Source organism: Balaenoptera musculus, chromosome 2 (genome assembly GCF_009873245.2).
Source record: "Balaenoptera musculus isolate JJ_BM4_2016_0621 chromosome 2, mBalMus1.pri.v3, whole genome shotgun sequence".
Classification (NCBI taxonomy): domain Eukaryota; kingdom Metazoa; phylum Chordata; class Mammalia; order Artiodactyla; family Balaenopteridae; genus Balaenoptera; species Balaenoptera musculus.
The window spans coordinates 138,775,863-138,801,303 of NC_045786.1; the positions used below are offsets into that span (position 1 = coordinate 138,775,863).

A 25,441-nucleotide genomic window follows, 5' to 3' on the forward strand; every position below is an offset into this window, starting at 1 on the left:
TACTTCTACCATGTTGTAATAAAATACAAATTTTTAAAAAATCCTATACATTTGGAAACATAAAAATGTATTGCTATATTTAAAATAAAAGATAAGGGAAAGAGTACATGTCAATATTTGTGGAACAAAGCAAAAGTAGTTCTTGACAGAAAAATTATGGTTTAAATGAGTGCATTTATCAGGATAAACCCTGATAAATATCCTGAGTGATCAGGATATTCGAAAGGTTAATCATAAACCAGTTGCTCTTATTTTTCTTCCTCCTATTCTTCTTCCTTTCCTTCTTTTCCCCTTCTAAACAATTCAGTCCTAAAGCCATAGGCATCTGCACAGAATGAGAAGGGAAATGCTGAGGCTCATAGCAGGCCTACAGAGCCCAAGCAAGGTGACAAAAGTGTCTGCAGAAGAGGGCTGCCCTGCAGAGGGACTCAGAGCCTGATCCCATATGGAGAGGTGACCTGTCATGGAGTGTTAGAGCCTGAACAGGGCAAGGAAGATGTGTATACCATTCTGGAAATCAACAAGAACAAGACAGGAACCCAAATAAGAAGATGGGTAAAGGAAACAAACAGGCAGAGACTAAAAAGCCAAAAGACAAAAAACATTAAGGAAATGCGAAACTCATTAATAATTAGAGAAATGCAAATTAAGTTAACAATCATTTTATACCTGATGGAATGGCAAAAGTTAGGAAGCTGCTAGTATCAAGAAATGACAAGAATGTGGAGATTCAAAAACCCTCCTGTATCTCTGGTGGGACGATTTATTGTTTTGTGAGAGCTGACTGGCAGTACTTAGTCATATTAAGTGTATGTATACACTATGAGCCACCAATTCCAATCCTGACTTAACACCCCTAAGCAATTCTCTCTCGGGTCCATGAAGGGGACTTGTACCAGGATGCTAACAGTGATGTTGTTTGTGGTGGCATAAAAATAGAGGTAACAAGGCTATTTACCACTAGAGGAAGAGACAGGTAAAATAAATAAATAAATAAAAAGAAAAAATTAAAACCATGGCAGATATGAACACTGTAGTACTCCATGCAGTAGACAGAAGCAATGAATTAGATGAACAAATAGCAATATTAAGTGGATCTTAAAAATACAGTGCTGAGTAATAGAATGAGATTTTTAACACAATACCATTTATGCAAATTTAAAATACATGCACAAAAATTACATTTAAAGAAACACATATAAACAAAGAAATACACATTAAACATATTAGATTGACTTCCTTTTGGGGAGGCAATGGACAAGATTCAAGGAAAGAATAAACAAATAAGAGAGAGGCCTTCCGTGGCCCAAATTAATGCATTAAAAACCATGGACTTTGATTAACTCAACCTTCTGTATCTGAGGTCCAATTGTGAGGAGTGGGGAGGCAAGGGAATCCAAGTGGTCAACAGCATTAAAAAAGAAAGTTACTCAACCTTACTAGTAGTAAGGTAAATGTAAAAACTGTACCATTTTAACCTAACTCGCACAAACACACACTCTAAAAGGACGACAGCATCCAATGCTGGCTAGGATGTGAAGAGGAAACACTCATGTGTTGCTATTTGGAAAGTGAACTCCTGCCTTTTGCAAGGTAGTGTTCTGGCAATGGCTATTAAACTTTAAAATACTCAGGATATTCCCTGGCAATCCAGTGGTTAGGACTCAAAGCTCTCACTGCCGGGGCTCCAGGTTCGATACCTGGTTGGGGAACTAAAATCCCACAAGCCGTGTGGCGCAGCCAAAGAAAAAAATTTAAAAAGAAAATACTCATACACTGTGATCCTATATTTCCACATTTAGAACTCAATCCCATAGGGGGAGGAAGCACCAGTGTGGAAAGATATATGTATAAACATACTTATTTCAGCATTATTTGTAGTGGCATAAAAAGTGGAAATAAGAGAAGGACCATCAATAATTCTTAATAGGGAATTGGTTGAATAAATAAGTTATATACACAGTATGGAATACTGTACAGCTGTTAAGGGAATAAGTTAAATCTATATCTTTTGACCTAAGGAAAGACCATGAGGTACCTACTTCTTACCAAGTAAGAAGAGTATTTTGACTGGTACAGTCCCAGTTTTGTAAAAATACCAACACCTACATATATATATTCATATATTTCCATAATCATTGCAATAGTTGTAAAAGATATAGACACATTGGTTACCAATATGAAATAGGCAGAAAGGGGGTTAGAGAAGATTATTATTATTTCCTTCAAACCTTTTAACATGGTTTCAAGGGTTGCGGAAAGCATGTACTATTTGTATATTCTTAAAATTTAATATAGTATTTTTAAAACTTGCATGGAAATGAATCATCATCAATTACAGATTCAAGAGCAGAGGTAAAAGCTGGACTCATCTTTGGACTCTGTGGAGTACATTGTCGATACCACTTCACCAGGGCTGGAAGTTTTTAAAAACAGTGATCAGGATTTCCCTGGCGGTGCAGTGGTTAAGAATCCGCCTGCCAATGCAGGGGACACACGTTCCATCCCTGCTCCAAGAAGATCCCACATGCCACGAAGCAACTAAGCCTGTGCGCCACAACTACTGAGCCTCCACTCTAGGGCCTGCGAGACACAACTACTGAGCCCGTGTGCCACAACTACTGAAGCCTGTGCGCCTAGAGCCCATGATCCACAACAAGAGAAGACACCGCAATGAGAAGCCCGAGCACCACAATGAAGACCTGCTCGCCGCAACTAGAGACAGCCCACGTGCAACAAGGAAGACCCAATGCAGCCAAAAATAAAATTTAAAAAAAATTTTTTTTAATGTTCTATATTAAAAAAAAAAAAACTGAGTGATCAAAATATATTGGATCAATGAATGAATGAATGGAATAAGAGACTAAATGAGTGAGTAGTGAGTGAGTAAGTTTATGCTTTGGGGCACAGTAATTATAGAAACAGTATAATATAGGTATGGGTATGACAAGCAATTCTGTGAAGAGGTAGTGAAATAGAATCAAAATCTCCTGAAAATCATCCTACCTATTCCCATTCCGCTTCTAGGATTGACCTTTTCCTTACAGATGCAGAGAAGCAGAAAATAGAGAAGGAAATTGTCTACAAGATAATTATTGAGGAATTTCACCAACAGCCCCTTCCCAATGCCCATCATATCTAGCTGACACAGTACACCTGAAATTGCCCCTTTAGAGAGTCATTCCTTTGAGCTCCTTTCCCTCTAATCCTCTTTTAAAAGTACATTAAGAAATACGTTAACAATGCTTACAATAAATATCAAATATGTACAGTAGAGAAATGGGAGATATGGAGTAAGGAAAGGCTTTTTGATACAATCAGAATGTTCAAAAGTTTGTAGCAAATTTTCCTCCCTTTCCTAATATTAAGAAAATTACAAATAGCATTAACAGCTTTGAACATTAGATAGTATAATAAAAGACGATCATTTTCATTGTCAAAGAAATGCCTTATACTTCAGGAAATTCTTACTTTGTTCGTGTCCAAGTCTAATCTCCCTGGAAAAAGGTCATTAATAGCAATTTTTCCTTCCAGATATTTCAAGGGTCTTTTTTGTTCCTTATACTTTTCCTCAGTATCGGATGATTCTCCAGCAGTTTCTTCACAGTGATGATACTGCTTCTCCAATTGCTTAGTGAGCATCTGAACTTCCTGCTGGAGGCCTTCAGCTCTCTGTAGGGAAAAAAAATAGATAGAACATCCTGATGGTCCATGATTTGTATTTTTCAAAACTATTTGCAAGTTCTACTTATACTGACATTGTAGTAACATTAAGCTACTAAAATAGATGAGTGGGGAAGACATTTAAGAAGATTTGACATGTATAAGCTAGTTTTTAAAAAAGAAACAGAAAGGTTTGATATACAAAAATAAGACATTTTAGTGAGTACTGAGAAATAAAACTGTATAATGAATTTTAAGAGAGCAGAGTGTAAAAAATTTGTAACTGTACAATAAACAGACTACTGTGTAGTAGGTTTTACTAACATTGAATTTAAGCAATACCTATTTTTATCTGAATTTTAGGGTGAAGAGTCATGAAATTTTACTAAAATGATTTGGACATACAAGGAGATATATACACAAACTTGCTGGATCAATCTTTCGATAGACTTGACCAGTAAATTCAAACAAATGACTGACTTGATAATTTATTTTACTGCACTGACTGAACTGACCAGTGTTTGATCATGATGGAAACATTATCCTCACCACACCACTATTTTTAAGCTAGCATTCATTGAGCTTACTGAACTGAAGCATTTATCATGTATTAATCCATTTAATCCTTACAACCATTCTGTGGGACAGGAACTAAACCTACCCCAACCCTACCCCACTCCTGCCAAAATTTACAAATGAAACTGAGGCACAGAGAGCATAAGTAACCTGCCCAAGAGCACACAGTTGCTAATGGCAGAGCTGGGATTCATACCAGGCCTCTCGGCTCTTAACAAACACACTATATACTACCTCTACTGTGATAATGGACATTCTCTTCCCTTTTATCACTGTAGCAATAAAAATAAACTCAGAGCCACAGAGTTTACTAAATCAGCTAACATCAAAACCCACATCTTAAAACTAATTTGAAAGAGTAACTCATCTGTCAATACACTTACGGACTTCCAAGATTGCTCATTTGCACCAGTCTCCTGAATGCTCTCTTTCACACCTTCCTCTGTGGCTGGTATGGGTTCAACACTGTTGCTGGGAAGAGTAGACAACTGACTGAGGAATTTCTGATAGAGGGATGGCTCAGTTTTAGTTTCCCAGCTGAATGAATACGGAGGTCTGTGTAACTCAGGTAATTGTTTTTCCTTATGGATCAAATCTTGTTGACATTTATCCCAAATTTTCTGTCCATCTTTTGGTCCTTCAGAGTGAAAAATGTCTCTCTCAAAGTTCTTGACCAGGATAGCTTCATCCTTGTCCTAAATATGCCAACACACATGTTAAACTCCCCATATGGAATTTAATATTGAGACATCTACTTCCCTCCTTTTGAAATATAAGTATAATCATAATACAAAGCTTCAGGAGAAAAGGCTCTCAATAGAAATAAAGAGTTACAGAGTCATAAGAGAGACAAGGACATACTCAAAAGAGTAAACTAGGAGCTTCCCTGGTGGTGTAGTGGTTGAGAATCTGCCTGCCAGTGCAGGGGATGCAGGTTCAGGCCCCGGTCTGGGAAGATCCCACATGCCGCGGAGCAGCTGGGCCCGTGAGCCACAATTACTGAGCCTGCGCGTCTGGAGCCCGTGCTCCGCAACAAGGGAGGCCACGATAGTGAGAGGCGCACGCACCGTGATGAAGAGTGGCCCCCACTTGCCGCAACGAAACGAAGACCCAGCACAGCCATAAATAAATAAATAAATAAATTTTTTTTTTTAAAAAGAGTAAACTAGAACATCAAGAGGTATTAAAATATTATGTGGGGGCAGGTGGGGAGGGCAAAAAAAAAATGATGTTATAGAGAAACTACTTTGAGAACATAGGAAATTTAGCTTAGAGAAGCAGCTAACCGAACTGCTCCAGTTTATGGAGGAACTGTTTACAGAATATTTTGAGCTAATAAATGTAGGAATAATGATAGAATTTTAAAACTCAGCATTTTACTTCTCCTAACAAAATAACTGATTCAGGCAAGGATTGTCAATGAATGCTAAGACTATTAAGTGAAAAGCTGGCAGGGAAATGGATATTTTCATAAAGACTTAATTATGATTATAGAACATCATTTAATAGTAACAGCTTTGATAATGTAAAAGCATAAATAAGTCACATTTCTTTCCCCCAACCTTTCCCTTTTAAGCACCCTGCTTCCACTGTAAACAGGAAAAAAATAAAAGATAATGCTTGTACTTCTCCTTCCCCTCACTTCTCCCAGGAATATTCTGCCTTTATAAATTCTAGTCTTCTTTTCACCTCTTGCCACATTCTATTCTGAAAACTGAGTAAACAAGTTTAGTTTCTGGGCTTTTTGTCATGTGAAACTGGGAAATAGAAGGGGAGCTAGAGTTGTTGAAGTAATGATGGGTTTGTCTCACTAAAAGCCCAGAAAAAAGAAGTAGAATAAAAGAGCAGTGGAAGAAAAGGTCAGAGCTACATGTACCCCGGTGTGGGAGAGTTTTTCGGAGATGTGACAGATAAGTTAGAGAAGTGAAAAACATGGAAAGTGTTACTGTGAATTACTTGAAAGAGGTGATTAAAAATTGGAATTACTTTAAACTCTGAAAGTAGTTGCTGAATTTTTTTAAGTGGAACTCCTCACATTAAGGGGATCATGATGGGCCTTATTTTACATTCAGAATATATAATAAACAGTTTGGGTCCATGGATTTCAAAATAAACTTTTACCACTTCCTTGACAGTAGTCCATCTCCCATCCTCCTCCAACATTCTTCCATAAAACTTCCATTCATCCTGTGAATTGCTATCTACTAGGGACCAGGATAACCTCTTCCTTCTAAACTCAACTCATGCCATAATTCTAGATTTCAATGTCCAGTGTAGATGATCCACCAATTTAGTTTTGTGACTCCTGTGCTTCAGTTTCAATGACTTTCACCTACACCCCTATTCAATCCTTACACCCAAATCCAAAAACCCAGATGTTGTCAGCAGCAGGAACTAACCCATACCAGAAATTTAAAACTTGAATATTTCACTCTCTAACCACCACCTCCTTCCATTTCTCTCAAAGCTCCATTCCCTCTAACCTTTTCTTTAGTATCACAGAGACCTTCAGATCTGCCTTGCACTTCTTCTCCATACCTCAGAAACTCTTGCAGTCAGCCATGCTGTACTGCTTCCTTTTATCCTCCATAAGAAGAGGACCAATAAACCACTCAACATTTGCCAATTATCGCCTGGAGTAACACAAGGTAATAAAAATCCTGTTTCTTCAAAAATCAATCAAAATTTGTTCTCACCTTCGTCATGAAACTGTCTTCTTGTTCTTTCATACTCATATAAGGGGTGAATCTGTTAACACCTGCTAACTTTTTCTCCAAAAGGTCTACTTTTCGCTCTGCTTTTTTTCTTTCAATCAGATGTACTCTGTGTAAGATATTGGCAGGTAACGATATCTTGAAACCAATTTTCAAACTTCAATTAAAATAATAAAAAGAAATATCCCCCATTTAAAGTATATTAAACATGTGTATTAAGTAAAAATGTATTTCTTATGAAAAGAACTGTGCAGTTACCCAACTATTTCTAGGGAGAGATAAGAAATGGTAGAGAAATGAAGAGAACAACAATCAGTGTTAAGTCCTGTAGTAGTTCCCCTGGGGGAGGTCAATTTTGAAACCAGCCTTTTCAAGAGGAAATTTGAGTATGAATATCTGTCTGCTACTATGGTAATATTGTGATGATCAGGAGGTTCCACATGTGTACAAGCACAGTGGGCCTCTGTATTCGAGGGTTCCACATCCATGGATTCAACCAACCATGGATTGAAAGTATTCAAAAAGATTCTTTTCAGAAGGTTCCAAAAAGCAAAACTTAAATTTGCCTCACACCAGCAACCATTTACATAGCATTTACATAGTATTAGGTATTAGAAGTAATCTAGAGATGATTTAAAGTACACAGGAGATGTGCATGGGTTATCTGCAAATACTATACTATTTTATATAAGGGATTTAGCATCTGCAGATTTTGGTACCCTCAGGGGTCCTGGAACGATCCCCTGTAGACACTGAGGGACAAGGGATGAGGGGCAAATGTACTCCCATTTTAGTAACACTTGCATGGGTTCTTCAACTGAATCCCTGAATGGGGTTGCACGAGGGGTAAAGGAATTAGAAATAATAATACAGCAATAGAGAATAGCATATGTAAAAACTTATTTTATTATCAAATATACAAACAGTTAATTATTTGGTTCTTGTTTTGATTAACCATTGGTAGGTATTGGTAACATTTTCTACCTTGAGGCTAGGTTAAAGTTTCAGTCCATCTTCCATGTTTTTTATGTTCTCTTCTATCTAAGATTTGCATCCTACAGAATTAGTGAATTTGAGTCAGGTCAAAGAAACTATCTGAATTATCTAAAGAGAAAATTTTAATTAAAAAAAATATGTATTAGAAACATGTAGGTCACACTCAAAAGGTCTAACACCTGCAACTGTAGTCTTAGAATGAGAGTAGACACAGAATGGGACAGAAATACAATATTTAAAAAAAATAATTCCCAAGAATTTTGAAAACCTGATGAAAGACATCATTTGATAGATTGAGTAAGTTCTGCAAATCCTAAGCAGGATAGATACAAATAAATAAACAAATAAATAAATTAAAGGGACATTTTATAATAATAAAAGTGACAATTCAACAGAAAGATATAGACATCCTATATTAGAATGCAAATAGTTTCAAAATACATAAAGCAAAAGTTGAACTAAAAGTGAGAGACACAAATCCACAATCATAATTGGAGATTTCAACATACCTCTTTCAGTAACCAATAGAACAAAGCAAAATGTGCTGGGTCTGAAAATTTATTCCCAACTGCACTAAATGCAAAGAGAGGACAGCTAAAGGGGCTGGGGACCAGATACAGCCTAAGAACAATCCTTTGTCCCAAGTCTCCTCCAGAGTTCACTCCATGGGAACAGCTTCCAATTCTCTCCCTCTTCAACATGAACATAAATATGAAAAAAAAAAAGTGTATGGTATGCCACATAGCCATCTTCCTTGTTGGCATCAAAGACAAAACAAAAAGTCCAGAGTGACTCACTCTACAGCCGTATTAAAAATTGTGCTGAAGGGACTTCCCTGGTGGCGCAGTGGTTAAGGGTTCGCCTGCCAACACAGGGGACACGGGTTCGAGCCCCGGTCCGGGAAGACCCCACATGCCACGGAGCAGCTAAGCTCATGTGCCACAGCTACTGAGCCTGCGCTCTTGAGCCCACACGCTGCAACTACTGGAGCCTGCACGCCTAGAGCCCGTGCTCTGCAGCAGGAGAGGCCACCGCAGTGAGAAGCCCGCACACCGCAACAAAGAGTGGCCCCCACTCACCGCAACTAGAGAGGGCCCCTGTGCAGTAATGAAGACCCAACACAGACAAAAATAAATAAATAAATTAATTAATTAAAATTTATTTTAAAAAAATTGTGCTGAAGAGTCTGCAATGCTTGGTCAGCTGTTAGGAGTTAAACTATAGACCAACTTCAGGTGGTAGCTTATCACTGAGAAGATAATTATTGGAATGATGAATTTCTTTTAAACAGTTCTTCATTTGAACTTTGTCAGTCTTCTTTTTTCATACACTGCACAACCAGAAAAAAAGGAAATCCTACTCTCCCTCTTGCTAGCCTTTAATTTTAATAATTTCTCAGCCTGAGTAAAGGTTTGTTTTATCACTTAGTTTTAAGATCCTATATATTTTCTTTTCAAAAGAGATTTTGGAAATGCAAGACCCGGAAGAAACTTCAACCTATTCATTGAGGCAATATATACTAACTAATGTAGAATAGAAACAGCTTCACATCTGAATACACATTCACATCTGAATACAATAGCTTTTCATATTGTATGACTTACTTAAATAAATATTATTCATATTATAAGAGGGAAAATTAATGACTTTGTTTCCCCTCCTATCAACTAAGACCACATGATCAAATATCTTCTCTGTCTGTAAACCAATTAAGTAACCACGGGTCTAAGAATAACACATTGTATAAAGGACAAAACCACACAATCATCCCAATAAATGCAGAAAAATCATTTGACAAAATCCAACACATTTTAATGATAAAAACACTCAACAAACGTAGAAGGGAATTTCCTCAACCTGATAAAGGGCATCTACAAAAAACCCATAGCTAACATCATACTTAATGGTAAAAGACTGAACCCCCCCCCCCACCACCACCACCTAAGATCAAGAACAAAAGAAGGATGTCTGTTTCTCATGACTTTCTTTCAATAATGCACTGGAAGTTTGAGTCAAGGCAATAGACAAGAAAAATAACTTAAAAGCATCCAGATTAGAAAGGAAGAAGTAATACCTCAACATAATAAAGGCTGTATATGACAAACCCACAGCTACACACAACATCATACTCAATGGTGAAAAGCTGAAAGCATTCCTTCTAAGATCAGGAACAAGATAAGTATGCCCACTCTTGCCACTTTTATTCAACATAGGTTTGGAAGTCCTAGGCACAGAAATCAGAGAAGATAAAGAAATAAAAGGAATCCAAATTCAAAAGGAAGAAACAAAACTGTCGCTGTTTGCAGATGACATGATACTATACATACAAAATCCTAAAAACACCACCAGAAAACTACTAGAGCTCATCAATGAATTTGGTAAAGATGTAAGATAAAAATTAAAATAAAGAAATCTGTTGCATTTCTATACACTAAATAAACTATCAGAAAGAGAAATTAAGGAAACAATCCCATTACCACCACATCAAAAAGAAAAAAGTGCCTAGAAATAAACCTACCAAAAATTATGAGACACCAATGAAAGAAATTGAGGACAACACAACAGATGGAAAGATATCCCATGTTCTTGGATCAAAAGAATTAATATTATTTAACATGAGCGTACTAACCAAGGCAGTCTACAGATTCAATGCAATCTCTATCAAATTACCAATGGCATTATTCACAGAACTAGAACAAATAATTTTAAAATTTGTATGTAAACACAAAAGACCCAGAATAGCCAAAACGATCTTGAGAAAGAAGAATGGAGCTGGAGGAAACATGTGCCCTGACTTCAGACTATACTACAAAGGTACAGTAATCCAAACAGTATGGTACTGGCACAAAAACAGATATGTAGACCAATGGAATAGGATAGCAAGCCCAGAAACAAACCCATGCACTTATGGTCTATTAATCTACTACAAAGGAGGAAAGAATATACAATGGAGAAAAGACAGTCTCTTCAACAAGTGGTGCTGGGAAAACTGGACAGCTACAGGTAAAAGAATGAAATTAGAACATCCTCTAATACCATATATAAAAATAAACTCAAAATGGATTGAAGACCTAGATGTAACACCAGATACCATAAAATTCCTACAGGAAAACATAGGCAGAACGCTCTTTGTCATAAATCGCAGCAATAATTTTTTGGATGGGTCTCCTACAGTGATGGAAATAAAAGCAAAAATAAGCAAATGGTACCTAATTAAACTTAAAAGCTTTTGCACAGCAAAGGAAACCATAAACAAAACGAAAAGACAACCTACAGACTGGGAAAAAGTATTTGCAAATGATGTGACCGACAAGGGTTTAATTTCCAAAATATACAAACAGCTCATATAGCTCAATATCAAAAAAACAAAAAACCCAATAAAAAAATGGGCAGAAGACCTAAATAGACATTTCTCCAAAGAAGACATACAGATGGCCAATAGGCACATGAAAAGATGCTCAATATCTCTAATTATTAGAGAAATGCAAACCAAAACTACAGTGAGGTATCACCTCTCACAGGTTAGGATGGCCATCATCAAAAAGTCTACAAATTATAAATGCTGGAGAGGGTGTGGAGAAAAAGGAACCCTCCTACACTGTGGGAACGTAAATTGGTGCAGCCACTATGGAGAACAGTATGGAGGCTCTTTAAAAAACTGAAAATAAAGTTACCATATGATCCAGCAATCCCACTCCTGGGCATATATCTGGAAAAGATGAAAACTCTAATTGGAAGAGATACACGCCCCCCAAGGTTCATAGCAGCACTATTTACAATAGCCAGGACATGGACAACCTAAACGTCCATCGACAGATGAATGGATAAAGAATATGTGGTATATATATACAGTGGAATATTACTCAGCCATAAAAAGAATGAAATAACGCCATTTGCAGCAACATGGATGGACACAGAGATTATCATGCCAAGTGAAGTAAGTCAGAAAGAGAAAGACAAATACCATATGATATCACTTATATGTGGAATCTAAAAAAAATGATACAAATGAACTTATTTTAAAAACTCACAGCCATAGAAAACAAACTTATGGTTACCAAAGGGTGGAGGAGGGGGGATTAATTATGAGTTTGGGATTAACTGATGCCCACTTCTGTATATAAAATAAACAACAAGGACCTACCGTATAGTACAGGGAACTATAGTAATATTTTGTAATAACCTATATGGGAAAAGAATATGAAAAAGAATATATATATATATATATATATATATATATATATATATACCTATATCTATATCTATATATCACTTTGCTGTACACCTGAAACTAATACAACATTGTAAATCAACTATACTTCAATAAATAAATAAATAGAAAGGAAGAAGTAAATCTCTTTGCCGATAACATGGTCTTGTATAGAGAAAATCTTAAGGAATACACACACAAACACACACACACAGAAAAACCTATAGGAGCTAATAAACAAGTTCAGCAAGGTTAGCAGGACACAAGATTGATATAGAAAAATCCACTATATTTCTATTCTCTGAAAATGAACAATCCAAAAACAAAATTAAGGAAACAGTTCTCTTTCCAATGCATAAATAAGAATAAAATACTTAGAAATAAAGGAATAAATGTAACAAAAGAAATGTAAGACATTCACTAAAAACTGCAAAATATTTTTGAAAGAAATTAAAGACCTAAATAAATGGAAAGATGCCCCATATTCATGGATTGAAGACTTAATATGACACTATTCCCCAAATTGATCTACAGATTCAACACAATCCCTATCAAAATCCCAGCTCCCTTTTTTACAGAAACCAACAAGCCAATCTTAAAATTCATATAGACAAGTAAGGGACCCAGAGTAGCCAAAACTGTCTTGAAAAAAAAAAAAAGAAAAAGTTTGAGGACTCACATTTCAAAACTTACTACAAAGCTACAGTAATTAGGACAGTGTGGTACTGGTATGAGAATAGACATATAGACCAGTGGAATAGAATTGAGAGTCCAGAATTAAATGAATACATTTATGGTCAATTGATTTTTTTTGCAAAATTGTCAAGACAACTCAATGGGAGAAAGAATAATCCTTTCAACATGTGGTGCTGGGACAACAAGTGGATCTTCATATGAAAAAGAATGAATTTGACTACTTTATATAAAATAGATAACTAATAAGGACTTACTGTATAGCACAGGGAACTCTACTCAATACTCTGTAATGACCTATATGGGAAAAGAATCTAAAAAAGTGTGTATATGTGTATATGTATAACTGATTCACTTTGCTGTACAGCAGAAACTAACACAACATTATAAATCAACTATACAATAAAATTTTTTTAAAAAAAGAATGAATTGGGACCCCCTAACTCACACCCATAGAAAAATTAGTCAAAATGCATAAATCGTACCAATGTTTTCTTAGGACAGTCTCCCACGGCAATAAAAATAACAGCAAAAATAAACAAATGGGACCTGATCAAACTTACAAGCTTTCGTACAGCAAAGGAAACCATAAACAAAATGAAAAGACAACCTACAGAATGGGAGAAAATATTTGTAAATGATGCAACCAAGGGCTTAATTTCCAAAATATACAAACAGCTCACACAACTCAACAACAAAAAAACAAACAATCCAATTGAAAAATGGGCAGAAGACCTAAATAGACATCTCTCCAAAGAAGACATATAGATGGCCAAAAAGCACATGAAAATATGCTCAACATCACTAATTATTAGAGAAATGCAAATCAAAACTACAATGAGGTATCATCTCACACGGCTCAGAATGGCCATCATTAAAAAGTCCACAATTCATTAGGATTTACACTTAAGATATGAAAAACTATTACATGTATATTTGTCTCCAATAAAAAGTTAAAAAAAAAGTCTACAAATAACAAATGCTGGAGAGGGTGTGGAGAAAAGGGAACCCTCCTACATTGTTGGTGGGAATATAAATTGGTGCAGCCACTATGAAAAACAGTATAGAGGTTCCTCAAAAAACTAAAAATAGAGTTGCCCATATGATCTAGCAATCCCACTCCTGGGCATATATCTGGACAAAACTATAAAAAATAATGAAATAATGCCATTTGTAACAACATGGATGGACCTAGAGATTATCATACTAAGTGAAGTAAGTCAGAAAGAGAAGTCAAATACCATATGATATCACTTATATGTAGAATCTAAAAAAAGGGTACAAATGAACTTATCTACAAAACAGAAACAGATTCACAGACATAGAGAAAAGACTTGTGGTTGCCAAGGGGAAGGGAGTGTGGGGGAGGAATAGACTGGGAGTTTTTGATTAGCAGATGCAAACAATTATATATAGAATGGATAAACAAGGCCCTACTGTATAGCACAGGGAACTATATTCAATATCCTGTGATAAACCATAATAGAAAAGTAAATAAAAAAGAATATATGTATATGTATAACTTAATTTGCTGTACAAAAAAATTAACACAACATTGTAAATCAACTATACTTCAATAAAATAAAATTTTTAAAAAATTAGTCAAAATGGATCAAAGACAAAAATTTAGGTACTAAAACAATAACTATTAAAAGAAAACATACATGTAAATCTTTGTGATACTGGATTAGGCAATGGTTTCTTTGATATAACACCAAAGACACAAATGACAAAAAAAAAAAAAAAAAAGATAAACTTCATCAAAATTAAAAGATTTTGGAAACCAGCCTGGAAGTTGCTCAGAAGTAACCTCCAAAAGTTAAACATAGAGTTACTTTACGACCCAGCAATTCTACTCCTAAGGCATATACCTAAGAGAAATAAAACATACAGTCATATAAAAGCTCATATAAGAATGTTCATAGCAGCTTATTCATAAAGTCCCCTGCAAAGGAAACAACCCAATGTTCATCAACTGACGAATGGATAAATAAAATGTGGTGTATCCTTATGATGGAATATTATTCAGCCATAAAAAAAATGAAGTACTGATTCATGCTCAACAGTGATGAATCTTGAAATCATTGGGCTAAATGAAAGAAGTCAGACACAGAGGCCGTATATTGTATGTATCATTTCATTCATATGAAATGTCCAGAAAAGGCAAGTCCACAGAGAAAGAAAGTAGATGGCCAGAGACTGGAGAGAGTGGAATGGGGAGTAACTCCTAACAGACATAGGGTTTCTTTAGGCGTTGATGGAAACATTCTGAAATTAGAGAGTGGTGATGCTTGCATAACCTTGTGAATATACTAAAAACTACTGAATTGTATATTGCAAAAGGGTGAATTTTAATGAAATGAAAATTATATCTCAGTAAAAAATATTTTTTTAAAATATAATTTTGAGTCTGTATGTAAAATTCCATTAGATTGAAATTCTGTGATCAATCAGGATATGAGGTTCATATACTATTTGCAAGCTTATGACAAATGACATTTTTGAAAACAAACCAGAAAATTCCCTACCTTAGAAGGTTTTCTAGTTCTATAAGTCTTCTAGTTAGATCCCAGTTGCCTCTTTCAAGACTCTGAATATTGGTGTTTTTCAAAGATTTAATTCTGCTTAGAGAAGCAATAAGTTCTTCTAGGTCCTTGATATCATCTTTCAGGGACATTATCTGGAATGACTGTTGCACATTATTTTCTTTGTAACTTTCTAGCTCATTCTTCATCTCTTGCAATGAAGTTTCTTTTATGAAAAGTTTGTTTCGAAGATTTCTTAGCTAATGAGAAAGGGAAAGTGTTATTTAAAAATCATTTATAAATTTGGTTTTAGAAACTTCATGATTTTAAATCATTATGAGTATTTGTGTGTGTGTGTGTGTGTGTGTGTGTGTGTGTTAGTTTCTGCTTTATAACAAAGTGAATCAGTTATACATATACATATGTCCCCATATCTCTTCCCTCTTGCATCTCCGTCCCTCCCACCCTCCCTATCCCACCCCTCTAGGTGGTCACAAAGCACCAAGCTGATCTCCCTGTGCTATGCGGTTGCTTCCCACTAGCTATCTATTTTACGTCTGGTAGTGTATATATGTCCATGCCACTCTCTCACTTTGTCCCAGCTTACCCTTCCCCCTCCCTGTAGCCTCAAGTCCATTCTCTAGTAGGTCTGCGTCTTTATTCCCGTCTTGCCCCTAGGTTCTTCATGACCTTTTTTTTTTTTTTAGATTCCATATGTATGTGTTAGCATACGGTATTTGTTTTTCTCTTTCTGACTTTCTTCACTCTGTATGACAGAGTCTAGGTCCATCCACCTCACTACAAATAACTCAATTTCGTTTCTTTTTATGACTGAGTAATATTCCATTGTATATATGTGCCACATCTTCTTTATCCATTCATCCGATGATGGACACTTAGGTTGCTTCCATGTCCTGACTATTGTAAATAGAGCTGCAATGAACATTTTGGTACATGACTCTTTTTGAATTATGGTTTTCTCAGGGTATATGCCCAGTAGTGGGATTATTATGAGTATTTAAATTATACATTATTATACAATTAAATGAAGACTTCTGAATCTCCTAACAGTAGATTCCAATGTTAAATACATTTTAAAAATCATGTCAAATTGACACATAGGGTTTGGTATAAGTGATTTTATTCTCATCAACATTAACTTTGTTTAAATCTTGTTATAAAAGTAAATTAGACTAATAATGAATTTTATAATTTCTAGCAGAAAAGAAATACTTGATGCTTTGGCCGTGGATGTTTTGTTTTATGATGGGTTGTAAAAGGGAATGTGGTCACGGGCCTCTCTTCTAAAGAGCAGCCTATGTTTATACCACTTGGTTCCTGGCCTTATTTGTGCTGATCAGAGAAATGGGTAGAGGGAAGAGTCAAGAGAAACAGCCAGGCTTAAATTGATTATATATATATTTTAAGGCAGCTAAAGGAAAGAAGAGATCATAAAGCTATAAAGAGAACCAAGAATGATATGAGACATCACATGACATAAAAGAGCCACCAATGGCTGCCACTGGGGGAAGAGTCCAAAAAGGATTGGAGAAGCAAGGGGTGCAGCTGCTGTGAGGTAAGTTATTTAACTCTGGGTAGCATGTAAAAAAATCTCTGCTCTTCTATCTGATAAGTGAAAAAAGTTCACTAGATGAAGAAAATTGAGGCACTGCTGACATTCAAGGGTCAATTAACTTTTAATTTAATCTAATTTGTTCAAATTTCTTAATAGGCTGTGTGTAAACCTGATGAACTAGTAAGAAAGTAAAGGCAAATTTCTTCTTTTTATTGTTATTTTAAAAAAATTTTTTATTGGAGTATAGTTGATTTACAATGTTGTGTTAATTTCTGCTGTATAGCAAAGTGAATCAGCTATATGTATACATATATCCCCTCTTTTTTTGGATTTCCTTCCCATTTAGGTCACCACAGAGCATTGAGTAGAGTTCCCTGTGCTGTACAGTAGGTCCTCATTAGTTATCTATTTTATACATAGTATCAATAGTGTATATATGTCAATCCCAATCTCCCAATTCATCCCACGCCATATTTTAGATTCCACGTATAACTGATATCATATGGTATTTGTCTTTCTGACTTACTTCACTTAGTGTGATGATCTCTAGGTCCATCCATGTTGCTGCAAATGGCATTATTTCATTCTTTTTTTATGGCTGAGAAGTAGTCCATTGTATATACGTACCACATCTTCTTTATCTATTAATCTGTCGATGGACATTTAGGTTGTCTCCATGTCTTGGCTATTGTGAATAGTGCTGCTATGAACATAAGGGTGCATGTATCTTTTTGAATTATAGTTTTGTCCAGATATATGCCCAGGAGTGGGATTGCTAGATCATATGGGCAACTCTATTTTTAGTTTTTTGAGGAACCTCTATACTGTTTTTCATAGTGGCTGCACCAATTTATATTCCCACCAACAATGTAGGAGGGTTCCCTTTTCTCCACACCCTCTCCAGCATTTATTTGTAGACTTTTTTTTTTTTTAACATTTTCACAATATTGATTCTTCCAATCCAAGAGCATGACAGCTCTCTATCTGTTTGTGTCATCTTTGATTTCTTTCATCAGTGTCTCATAGTTTTCTGCGAACAGGTCTTCTGCCTCCTTAGGCTTATTCCTAGGTATTTTATTCCTTTTGTTGCAATGGTAAATGGGATTGTTTCCTTAATTTCTCCTTCTGATCTTTCTTTGTTAGTGTATAGGAATGCAAGAGATTTCTGTGTATTAGTTTTGTATGCTGTAACCTTACTAAATTCATTGTTTAGCTCTAGTAGTTTTCTGGTGGCATCTTTAGGATTTTCTATGTATAGTATCATGTCATCTGTAAACAGTTTCAGTTTTACTTCTTCTTTGCCAGTTTGGATTCCTTTTATTTCTTTCTCTTTGATTGCCATGGCTAGGACTTCCAAAACTATGTTGAATAATAGTGGCAAGAGTGGGCACCCTTGTCTTCTTCCTGATTTTAGAGGAAATGCTTTCATTTGACTTTGCAAAACAGCATATGCTTTATAACCAGAAAAAAGTTCAGGAATACTTTGTTACTGAATAAAATTACATTAATTAGAAATGCTATAATTCCCAGCAGCAAAGGAGGTACGAAGATCAAGCATTTAAAACTAAATTTTTAATCCAGTATGTGTATAAGTCGGTGTCTAAAACATTCTGTGGAATTCAAACAATGAAATAAACCTTATATGTTCTCAAAACATACCTTTATGTATTTCCTAATCATACTGCTATTTAAAAAACACACGACTGTGAAGCCAGTAATTTTATAGAGAAAGAAAATATGGAAGAGTGGAAAGACCTCAAAATCTGGAGGAACAAGACAGACTGTGGCCAAGACAAATAAGTTAAATTTTCTTACCCGCCTTACATTCTGGTTGTAAGAACTAAAAATAACATATATCAAGGGCCTAACATAGTGTCTGGCACATATTAGAATATAATTATACACTAAATTATAAGCATATGCTAAATTACAGATGTACAGTAAATTGCAGTTTGTGCTCCCTTGGAACTTGAAATTAAGTCATCCAAAAAAGCACTCCACAAACTTTGCTAATTAGCTGCAGAAGCAACTAAAGTATCTGAAATGGAGCAGGGTGGTGCTCACACAAGGTCGTGAAGATGAAGTGAAAGATTTGAGCTCAAGCTGAAACCCATTTCTCCTCGTCATTGCCCACCCACACTGACGGTAAGAACCCTCTGTGCTCATTCTTTATCTACTATAAATCAATTTTTATATCATTCCATCTCTCATCCCTTATGCCTCACCATGGAAACTCTTCTCTTGTGTCAGATTCAACACTTCTTTTCAGTTGTCATCATATTCCACATGTCACTGAAGCTTTTGACACCATTGGCCATGCTCTTTTGCTGGGTACAGTCATTGGCACTTGGTATCCATTCCCGTTCCTGATGTCTTCTTGTTCCATAGAAGTAGAAATAAAACTGTTATTTTCCAGACTCGTTTTTGGAGGCTGGGATTCTCTAGGCCAATGGTTCTCAAACTTCAGCATGCTTCAGAGTGACCTGGAAGTCTGCTTTAAAAACAGATTGCTAGACCTACCCCCAGAGTTTCTAGTTTGGCCTGGGACTAAGAATTTGTATTTTTACCAAGTTTCCAGGTGATGTTAATGTTGCTGATCTGGAGAACTACACTTTGAGACCCATGCTTTATGTAAACTGAGCTGCACCAAAGAAAGATGCATTCTCATTAAATTTAAATTAAAGGAGAAAAGACCATCTTCCCACTGCTATTTCTGCTGGTAAGCAAGTTCAAGGAGTGGGACAGAAAAAACATTCCATTACCTATTTACCAGTTTTGTGGAAGTTGAGAGGCAGCTGTGGCTGTGCAAGAAATGCTCAATGGCAGTAGGAGCAACTTCTGGACCTTCGGATCTCATCTACAGTGGTGTGTCTTTGCACACATTCATCCAACGCTGGCCCCAGCTCCCACACAAAGACTTTCCAATCATTTTGTATACATGTAATTCTCTGTATTAAATAATTTTTTTGGGAAAAGTCAGAGTGGTTTCTGTTTTCTGCAGTGACTCCATGACTGATCCTTGGCTTTCATGAAACCATCTGTGTCCTTTTTATCTCCCTCCCTGATTTTCTTTCCATTAGTGCTGGTATCAAAGAACGATGCAAAACTGGATGTGACAAATCCTATGTCGTGTTTTGTTTTCCTTTAAGTGACCATAAAAGAGGTAAATTTTTTTAAATGAATTTTACAGTTTAGAAGCCAGACAAAGCTTCTCAGCGTGAAGAAGAATCTTCAGAATTCAATAAACTCTTCATGGTCAGCACCATAGCCTCCAGGGTTGCACTGACTTCATCATTTAGATTGCTTTTTAATGCCATTTCCAGCACATGACCAATCTTCTTTATAAAATATTGTTCCATTTCCCCCAAAATATGCACATTAAAAGCTGTTCTATAGTTTTGATCCTTGAGCAATCCTCCTAGAATAAATACAACCTTCCTACCATAGAGGAAATGGAAATGGCTTATAGTCTAAAGTTGGGTTTTTAGGATATTCTGGCAAAATTCTAAAGAGAAATCAGTTTTGCAGTATAAAGTAGTGAGGACAGGAGTCCTTAAAAAATTATAGCATTATTAAACTAAAACTTCTTAGAATAGAATAGAATCATTAGTGAAATAAATTTAGCAAATTCTCCCTAGAGAAAAAAAGTGAAGTCACTAGTTAAGAGAACTCAGCGTCACTGGTTGATAACGAAATGTTTTAAATCTTTTTACCTTGTACTAAACTCTAGGATCAGATTTTTTACCCCCTTCTTACTTTTCACACAAGTGAAACTTTTACTCCTTGTGTAAAGGAACTATTCTTTTATGGCATTTCTTGAGCACTTCCACTATTCATTCGTCAGTTTCTATTTATTATCAAAATATGTGATTTGCTTCACCTCTGAGTCTATGTATTACAAATCAGATCCTGTCTTAAGACCTATTTATTTATTTATTTATTTTTAATTTTATTTATTTTTATTTATGGCTGTGTTGGGTCTTCATTTCTGTGCAAGGGCCTTCCCCAGTTGCGGCAAGTGGGGGCCACTCCTCATCGCGGTGCGCGGGCCTCTCACTATCGCGGCCTCTCTCGCTGCGGAGCACAGGCTCCAGACGCGCAGGCTCAGCAATTGTGGCTCACGGGCCCAGCCGCTCCGCGGCATGTGGGATCCTCCCAGACCAGGGCTCGAACCCGTGTCCCCTGCATCGGCAGGCAGACTCTCAACCACTGCGCCACCAGGGAAGCCCCAGACCTATTTATTTAATCATAAATTAATTTACTTAAAATAATGGGTTAAATATTCTATGAAAGATCTATTTAGAAAATACCTCTTAATAGCAAGATCAAATGTTTAAAAAATGGAAAGTGGGAGCCCCCTGATGGCCTAGTGGTTAGGATTCTGAGCTTTCACTGCTGTGGCCGGGTTCAATCCCTGGTCAGGGAACTGAGATCCCGCAAACAGTGCAGTGTGGAAAAAAAAAAAAAAAGTTTAAAATTCATTATATGTAAATTCATTCATTTAAAAACATGTTAATTAGATCAGAGTCATTTTTTACTCACCCTTTTGTTTTTAACTCTCCCCCTCAAGTCATTTAGTCTGTTCATTGTACTTCTAATATGTCTTTCATATCTACCCCTTTCTTCCCATTTGTCTTTGTCTTGTTTCAGGGCTTCATTGTCCATCTCACCCACTGTTTGTTGTAAGACATCGTACTTGGTCTTCCCACCTCCAATCTAGCAACCCTCTGAGCCATTCTTTATTCAACAAACAAGCCTTTAGTGTCTTCTATGTTCCAGGCATGTGCTAGGCTCTGGGGATCCTGAGAAGATTAAGAACTCCCCAAAATTTCCCAGCTCACTAGGGAGACCAATTTGGAAAGAACTAGAATATACCATAACAGGTACAATAACAGTGGTATGAACAGAATGTTCCAAGAACACAAGCAAAGAATATCTATTCTGCCCTTAGCTGTTTCAGATCATATAATATCACTTCTCCTCAAAACCCTGTGTTGGGGACTTCACTGGTGGCGCAGTGGTTAAGAATCCACCTGCAGGGGACACGGGTTCGATCCCTGGCCCTGGAGGATCCCACATGCTGCAGAGCAACTAGGCCCATGCGCCACAACTACTGAGCCCGCGTGCCACAACTGCTGCAGCCTGCGCGCCTGGAGCCCATGCTCCGCAACAAAAGACGCCACAGCAATAAGCCCGCGCACCGCAACAAAGAGTGGCCCCTGCTCGCCGCAACTAGAGAAAAGCCCGCGTGCAACAACGAAGACCCAGTGCAGCCAAAATAAAATAAAATAAAATAAAATAAAATAATTAATTAATTAAAAAAAAACAACAACAAAACACTGTGATGATTCCCCATCAACTTCAAACTCATTATAGCATGTTATTCTGGCTACTTCATTGACTCCAACCTACTTTTACAGTTCTACACCCCTATCTTCAGTTATTTATTTTATTTTTTTTTGGCCATGTCGCATGGCATGTGGGATCCTAGTTCCCCAACCGGGGATTGAACCTACGCCCCCTGAAGTGGAAGCACAGAGTCTCAACCACTGGACCACCAGAGAAGTCCTCCTACACCCCTATCTTCAACCTCTATGCCCTTCATGTTTCACCTTAACTGCTCCTACCTCCAAGAAGCCTATGCTCAGTTTACCTGGTACTTCCTTTCATTGTATATGCCTATCTCCCCACCTTCTAATTTTTTTGTGGATGAGAATCATGGTTAATTTATTTTTATATCCTCACCTCCCAAGTGCCTTATTTTAGTAATTTTCACATGGCAGAACCTCAACAAATGCTGAGCTGAAACTTGATTCCTATCAAATGATCCCAGTTTCTGGTAATCACAATAATTGCTCAAGTCTGTCAGCATTATCTTCATTATTTTAACCAGTAAGTCAGGGGGTTCTCTGAACTGCAGTGGTTCAGTGATACCATGTAAATAATGAATGTCCCCTGGAGTTGTGTAATTCAGTGGTCCCATTTCCCTGTACTAGGATATAAGAACTATGTTTTAAGATCTTATTTTTAGTTATCTTATTGTTAGGGTATTTTTAAGATAATGTTAGGTAACAGGTTTCTTGAAAAGTACTTAAGGTAGCATGAGTCTCAGACTCACACAACATTGATTCTAGATCTAGTTTAATTTTCCTTTTAATGACCAAACTTTGTCAATTAGTCTTCCAGAGGACTTGACAGTTCTAGTTTTTACTTCCTCCAGATAAACAGTGATTTGCAAACTCTAAGATTTAAAAACACTCCTTCATGAGAAAGACAAATATCATATGATAACGCATATATGTCGAATCTTAAAAAAGGGTACAAATGAACTTATCTACAAAACAGAAATCGAGTTACAGATGTAGAAAACAAATTTACAGTTACCAGGGGGTAAGGGGGAGAGGAATAAATTGGGAAATTGGGATTGACATATACACACTGCTATATATAAAATAGATAACTAATAAGGCCCTGCTGTATAGCGCAGGGAACTCTACTCAATACTCTGTAATGACCTATGTGGGAAAAGAATCTAAAAAAGAATGGATATGTGTATATGTATAACTGATTCACTTTGCTGTACACCTGAAACTAACACAACATTGTAAATCAACTATACTCCAATAAAAATTAAAAAAAAAAGTCTGACACATGTAGTGGAATATTTAGGAAAGTCCAAAGAAATTACAGCTTATATAATGAAAAACTGGCATCGAGCAATATTTTATTGTGATTAAAAAGTCATGATTTTATGAATTACAAAAAAAAAACCCAAAAAACAAACAAACAAAAAAAACCACCACTCTTGCATTACAGGCATACTTCAGAGATACTGCAGACCACTGCAATAAAGCAAATATCACAATAAAGCGAACCACATGAATTTTTTGGTTTCCCAGTGCATATAAAAGTTATGTTTACACTATACTATAAAATGTGCAATAGCATTGTGTCTAAAAAAGCAATGTACGTACCATAATTTAAAAATACTTCATTGCTAAAAAATGCTAACCATCATCTGAGCCTTCAGTGAGTCATAATCTTTTTGCTGATGGAGGCAATTGAAATTGCCTCCATGCTGATGGCTGCTGACTTAAGCAGGTGGTGGTTGCTGAAGGTTAGCATGGCTGAGGCAATTTCCTAAAATAAGACGACAATGAAGTCTGCCGCATCAATTGACTCTTCCTTTCACAAACAATTTCTCTCAGCATGTAATACTTTTTGAGTTTTACCCACAGAAATCTTTTTAAAAATTGGAGTAAATCCTCTCAAACCCTGTCCCTGCTTTATCAACTAAGTTTAGGTAATATTCTAAATCCTTTGCTGTCCTTTCAACAATCTTCATAGCATCTTCACCAGGAGTAGATTCTATCTCAAGAAACCACTTTCTTTGCTCATCCATAAGAAGCAACTCCTCATCTGTTCAAGTTTCATCATGAGATAGCAGCAATTCAGTCACATCTTCAGGCTCCACTTCTAATTCTAGTTCTCTTGCTATTTCTACCACATCTGCAGGGACTTCCTCCACTGAAGTCTTGAACACCTCAAAGCCATCCATGAGGGTTAGAATCAACTTCTTACAAGTTTCTGTTAATGTTGATATTTTGAACTCTTTCCATGAATTACAAATGTTCTTAATGGCATCTAGAATGATGAATCCTTTCCAGAAGTTTTTCAATTTCCTTTGCCCAGATGCATCAGAGGAATCACTATGGCAACAATAGCCTTACGAAATGTATTTCATAAATAATAAGACTTGAAAGTCGAAATTAGGGACTTCCCTGGTGGTCCAGTAGGTAAGACTCCGCACTCCCAACGTGGGGGACCCGGGTTCTATCCCTGGTCGGGGAACTAGATCCCGCATGCATGCTGCAACCAAGAGTCCACATGATGCAACTAAGAAGTCTGCATGCTGCAACTAAAAGATCCCGTGTGTCGCAACTAAGACCCGGAGCAGCCAAAATAAATAAATAAATAAATAAATAAAATCTTTAAAAAAAAATGTTGAAATTACTACCTGATCCATGGGCTGCAGAATGGATGTTGTATTAGCAGGCATGAAAATAACATTAACCTCATTGTATATCTCCATCAGAGCTCTTGGGTGACCAAGAGCAGTAATATTTTGAAAGAAATCTTTTTTTCTGAGCAGTAGGCCTCAACAGCAAGTTTAAATTACTCAGTAAACCATGTTGTAAACAAATGGGCTGTCATCCAGGCTTTGTTGTTCAATTTACAGAGCACAGGCAAAATAGATTTAGCATAATTCTCAAGGGCTCTAGGACTTGGGGAATGGCAAATGATCACTGGCTTCAGCTGAAAGTCACCAGCTGCATTAGCTTCTAACAAGAGAGTCAGCCTGTCCTTGGAAGCTCTGAAGCCAGGCATTGACTTCTTTCTAGCTATGAAAGTCCTAGATGGCATCTTCTTCCAATAGGAGGCTGCATTGAAAATTTGTTGTTTAGTGTGGCCACCTTCATCTTGATCT

General features: G+C 36.5%; 1 protein-coding gene across 1 annotated transcript in view; it reads right to left on the minus strand.

Moving 5' to 3' along the window:
• LOC118889925 (coiled-coil domain-containing protein 170-like) overlaps positions 1-25,441 on the minus strand; it is a 52,016-nt gene that overhangs the window by 8,730 nt on the left and 17,845 nt on the right. The window contains exons 4-7 of the mRNA XM_036842053.1: positions 15,381-15,637; positions 6,936-7,062; positions 4,623-4,934; positions 3,472-3,672 (exon numbers count right to left, since the gene is read on the minus strand). Of these exons, the coding sequence (XP_036697948.1) occupies positions 3,472-3,672; positions 4,623-4,934; positions 6,936-7,062; positions 15,381-15,637 (897 nt within the window). The remainder of the gene's footprint in view (positions 1-3,471; positions 3,673-4,622; positions 4,935-6,935; positions 7,063-15,380; positions 15,638-25,441) is intronic.